Source organism: Pterocles gutturalis, unplaced genomic scaffold, assembly GCF_000699245.1.
Source record: "Pterocles gutturalis isolate BGI_N339 unplaced genomic scaffold, ASM69924v1 scaffold39580, whole genome shotgun sequence".
In the NCBI taxonomy this organism is placed as follows: domain Eukaryota; kingdom Metazoa; phylum Chordata; class Aves; order Pterocliformes; family Pteroclidae; genus Pterocles; species Pterocles gutturalis.
This window is the reverse complement of record NW_010139604.1, coordinates 3,209-7,890: the sequence shown is the minus strand read 5'-3', so window position 1 is coordinate 7,890 and position 4,682 is coordinate 3,209. Positions and strand designations below refer to the sequence as shown.

Below are 4,682 nucleotides of genomic sequence, written 5' to 3'. Positions count from 1 at the left end.
GACCCCAGAGCTGGGTGCAGCACTGCAGACTATTGACTATTATTTATCTGGGTCCTCATAAACCTCTTATTCCTCCCTTGTGTTCTCAGCATTTACTTATTGCACACTCTAAAGTTTTGGGCACAACAAGGATTTCTGTTATTTGTCTCTGTGTGTAGAACTACAAGTCTTGACTCGGGTTTGTAAGTCCTGATACAGTACAAGTAACCAGCAAAATGTAAATTAATTAAGAATAGCCTGGAATACAGCAGGGAGATTGGGGGACAGAGCTGACAGCATGAAGAAATGGAGGGACAGGAGACTGTAAAACACTCATCTGATGCAGCTGTGGTCAGCAGAGGTCTGTTGCACAGTTATCACTTGCAGATGTATGAGCTGCTGATGTGTGTTGACTTTCTGGCTATGCCACAGCCGATCCATACGAGAGAAAGGCTCTGAGTCCTTGGGAAGTGTAATGGGCTTAAGCTGTCCGTTTGGTGAATAAATATGTGGCAAATATTTGTTGAAGAGCAAAAAGACAGAAAACTTATGCTGTTTTGTTTGGTTTTATATTTTCAGCATTTAATACTTGCAGATGTGTGTATGTGTCTGATGTGTGATCATTGTAGGTCCCTTCCCCTGAAATAGTCTGTTCTGTTCCAAAATCTGTCCTGTAGCTGACCTTAGACCCTCATCCAGTGGCTGTCCTGGGGCTCCTCAGTCTCCCCAGTTGCTGGTACTGGGTATACAAGCCCCCGAGGCTGCAGCCCCGCTCCAGCTGCTGGTACAGACCCCGTTACACACACCCACACACACAGATCCCTCGAGCAGCTGGGGTTAGACCCACAGTCTATCCAACGGCTGGCCCTGGATCCTCGCTCTGCCCCACTGCCTCTCACACAGGGAAACACATGTGCAAACAGGTCTCTCGGTTGACTCCCAGAACTTCCAGTCTCCCTGGGAGCTGGTCTGACACCTTGTCTGCTGTTGTGCCTCTCTGCTTTTTTGTGTGTGTGGAGATGAATATTTAATGGACTGATCACTCTCCTGTAATGGCTCTGGGTGTTATCTGGGTTCCCCATCTGTCCTTTTTCTGTAATAAGGTAAGGTTTTTATCACAGAACCTAACAGGTGCTGGGTAAATGGTGATTCCCCCAAATCTGCTGGGCCCTGTGCTCTCAGCCTGGCTGTCACTCATGCAAGCACCCTGCCTTTGTCTCTACAGGTGAGGAACGAGTTTTACAAGGACACGCAGGGGGTCATCCTGGTCTATGATGTGGGACAAAAGGAGTCTTTTGATGCTCTGGACACGTGGCTGGCAGAGATGAAGCAGGAGCTGGGTCCCCACGGGAACATGGAGAACATCGTCTTCGTCGTCTGTGCGAACAAGGTGGGCTGTGGTGGGGAGCCGGGCTGCGGTGTTGTCCTCATCTCTGGCCCTCAGGGCTCGTTGTGTTCCCAGCATGTGCCCAAGCTGCTGAGCTCCAGCTGTAGTCAGGGAAATGTTGTTAGGTTGTAGGGAAGTCTTTCTAGGAGCCAGACATGGGTGTGAGGAGCACTGGAGACTGCATTTCAATGTGCTTTTGAGAATATGGTGGCCACACATCAGTCAGGAAGGGATCAAGTAGAGGTGACATTGTCTCTGGACTAGAAAAACTCTCAAATGTCTTTTCACTTGCATTTTCTGTGCTTTCTTTCAACGCTGCCTCTGACCTTTCAGGATAAGCAAACGGCCTTTCCAACCAGACATGCCCCTTACCTGCTGTTAGACAACCAGCCTTGGAGCTGTGCTCCTCAGCTGCCACTGCACGCCCTGCCTGGGCTCTGATTTCTGCCTTTTCTCCCGATCCAGATCGACTGCACCAAGCACCGCAGCGTGGATGAAAGCGAGGGGCGGCTCTGGGCAGAGAGCCGGGGCTTTCTTTACTTTGAGACATCGGCGCAAACAGGAGAAGGAATCAATGAGATGTTTCAGGTGAGGCGGAATGCAGGTGGTGAGGGCACAGACACCACACAGAGCCAGGATTTGATGGTAGAATATCCCCTGAACTGCCTGGATCCCACAAAATCTGTTGTCCCTCTGCCCCAGAGGTGTTTTTCCAGGGAAATGCCACCCTGAGAAAGCCGTAGCTGTTCAGCTCAGGATCAGCATTGGTCCTCCCAGTCCTCAGCGTTGCATTGCCCAAAGCTGATGGTCCCTCTTGCTGTGCTGGGAACACAATGCAGAGATGCCCCTGTCACCTCTTCAGGTCTAGCACTGAGCTGAAGTGGCTTTGAGATAAATTTTGGGCCTGGCATCCTCCTCAGTCCTTGCAGGAACTGGATCCCTGCTGATTTGGGGTATCACAGCCCAGGCAGCGGGGAGTGAACATTCAGAAGTTGTGAAAATGTGGGTGGTGGGGTCTCCTATTCAGTGCCACTGCCTTTGGAGACCGTTCCTTCCCACTAACTCCTCCCTGTGCCCTCAGACTTTTTACTCTGCCATCATCGACCTGTGTGATAACGGCGGGAAGCGTCCCCCCTCCAGCATGGGAGTCGGCTTCACCAAAGAGCAGGCAGATGCCATCCGCAAAATCCGCAACAGCAAGGACAGCTGGGACATGCTGGGGGTCAAACCTGGAGCCACAAGGTGAGGGAGACTTCAGCCTTGTCTTTCTGACCCGGCAGGCTGGTCACATCCCTGATTTGTGACCTGCCTGCTGATGAGCTGACCTTGGTTTTATCTAGCAGCTGGGCACAAGTGGTTTGTATCCAGCCACAAAACTGTGGCAATGCAAAAGAAACCCTTGGTCCTCAGCACCAGATTTCCCCTTTTAACAGACAAACCAGGCTGGAGGCAAGGGGGGGAGTGATGGCCATCGGGATTTCAGCCCTGCCAGCTGCCCTGCATCCTGCCTCCAGGCTGCTGAGCCATCTCTGGTCACTCGCTTGCCAGACGTGTTTGGAGCAGCTCCAGTTTTACTTTCCTTGCTCTTCACGCCTGGAGAAGCTTTTAGGCTGCTGTAAGGCTGCTGCCCACGTTATAAAAAAGGGATTGATGTTACAGCCCTCCCACCTGGAAACGGTACTCCCACAAGATACATTTTCTCTTGTCTGCCTCAGAGGACCTCTAGCCAGGTGGAACTGATCACTGGCAGTGTGAGAGGTTGGGGATTGAATCTCCCAGTTCTGCTCTATGACTTGGGCAGCTAAAAAAACCTCCCAGAGCTGTACCTTGCTTCCTGCTCTCTGAAACATGAGAATTACCCTTGTGTGCTCCTTATGGAGGGACTGGAGAGTGGATTTGTGGATAATATCTGTGATTCAGGACTCTCATATCCTCCCGTTGGCTCTCTGAAATGGAAATGCTGAACCTAACCCCTCCTTCAGCCCCCTCTCACCCGCAGGGAGAGGTCAGCAGCTCTGCAGGGCAGTTTGTGCTGCGATCACCATCATGGATGGACTCGCCTCCCTCAGGAGGTGGCCCCCTCTCTCCACGGCCTGCAGCCGGAGCCGAGATGTCTGCCTTGGACCAGACACCCGAGGCTTAAAGGGCTGAAATGATGTGCAGTGCCTTCGCCCACAGTGCGTAGGCGGTTTGATGCGAAGCTGAGTCAGGGTGCGTGTGCCCCCACGCTTGTCTCCCAGCTTTCTGCTCTCGTGGTGCCAGAGGCTCAGCACACCACGGCACGTGTCGCCGGCACATGTCTGGCATGGTGGGAGCTGAACAGTCCCGTGGTGGAGAGGCTGTATCTGCCCCAGGAGAGGAGTTCTCCCCATCCTCTGCTCTTGCCACACCGAGAAGTGCCCTGTGTGCTTTTCTGCAAGCTCTTTCACCGCAGCATCACCTCCACAGCCCAGAGGTCCTTACTTCCAATAAGGGAAGGGTTCAGAAGTGTCTGCAAAGGAAGGGAAAGGTTCAAAACTGTCTGCTGAGCACAGGGGGTGGTCCTGGCCCCCCAAAAAGCTGAGCCGGGCTGTGTGTTACATGGGTCCCCTCACTCCTGTTGTGTTTCCTAGGGATGAAGTGAACAAAGCGTATCGTAAGCTGGCTGTGCTGCTCCACCCTGATAAATGTGTGGCTCCCGGCAGCGAGGACGCCTTCAAAGCCGTGGTGAACGCCCGGACCGCGCTTCTCAAAAACATCAAGTAGGGAACAGAGCCACTCAGAACTGGAAACCTTCCCCTCCTCCCAGCTAGCTCCCAGGCAGCTGTACAGCCATGGGGCACCCCTCTCCTCCTCATGCTTAACCACCAGTATGGGCACAGACGCTCCCAGCACCGGCCGTGGGTGCAGGACTGCATCCGACCGTAGTGCTCTTGCGATGTGCAGCAAAGGGAGTAGAGTGCTGAGGAGGGGAGAGGGCTAAGTGCTGAAAGCAGTGAGGTCCCCACCTTCCCGGCTGTGTCACACCTCCCAGGAGTTACCAGCTGTGTTGGGGGGGTTGGATACGTGGCTCTAACCTGTGGAGTGAGATCTGACCCAAAACCTACTGCATCTGAAAGCGTTGGTGTCACGGGTGGAGGGCAGTGGGTTCCTTCTGGGTTATCCTGGAACCAGCCACCTCTGCAAGGCTGCCCGCGAAGCTGGCTCCTTCCAGCTGACACCCAACGGTGCTGCTTTTGGCAGTGAGGAAAGGGGCAGGTTGTTTGAGAAAACCTCTCTGGTACTGCAGGGAGAAACTGCCTCCGGGAGCATCCTTTTCCCCCTTCGTCCCCAAGCT

The 4,682-nt window shown here is 53.5% G+C and overlaps 1 protein-coding gene across 1 annotated transcript; it reads left to right on the top strand.

The window, feature by feature from the left end:
* Window positions 1-1,161: 1,161 nt before the first annotated feature.
* DNAJC27 (DnaJ (Hsp40) homolog, subfamily C, member 27) lies at window positions 1,162-4,111 on the top strand (the record flags this gene model as incomplete). The annotated part of the gene is made up of 4 exons (XM_010083382.1): window positions 1,162-1,369; window positions 1,832-1,954; window positions 2,448-2,608; window positions 3,979-4,111. Coding segments are annotated over 4 exons (625 nt in total), but the record flags the coding sequence as incomplete, so codon positions are not given.
* Between the last annotated feature and the right edge of the window lie 571 nt (window positions 4,112-4,682).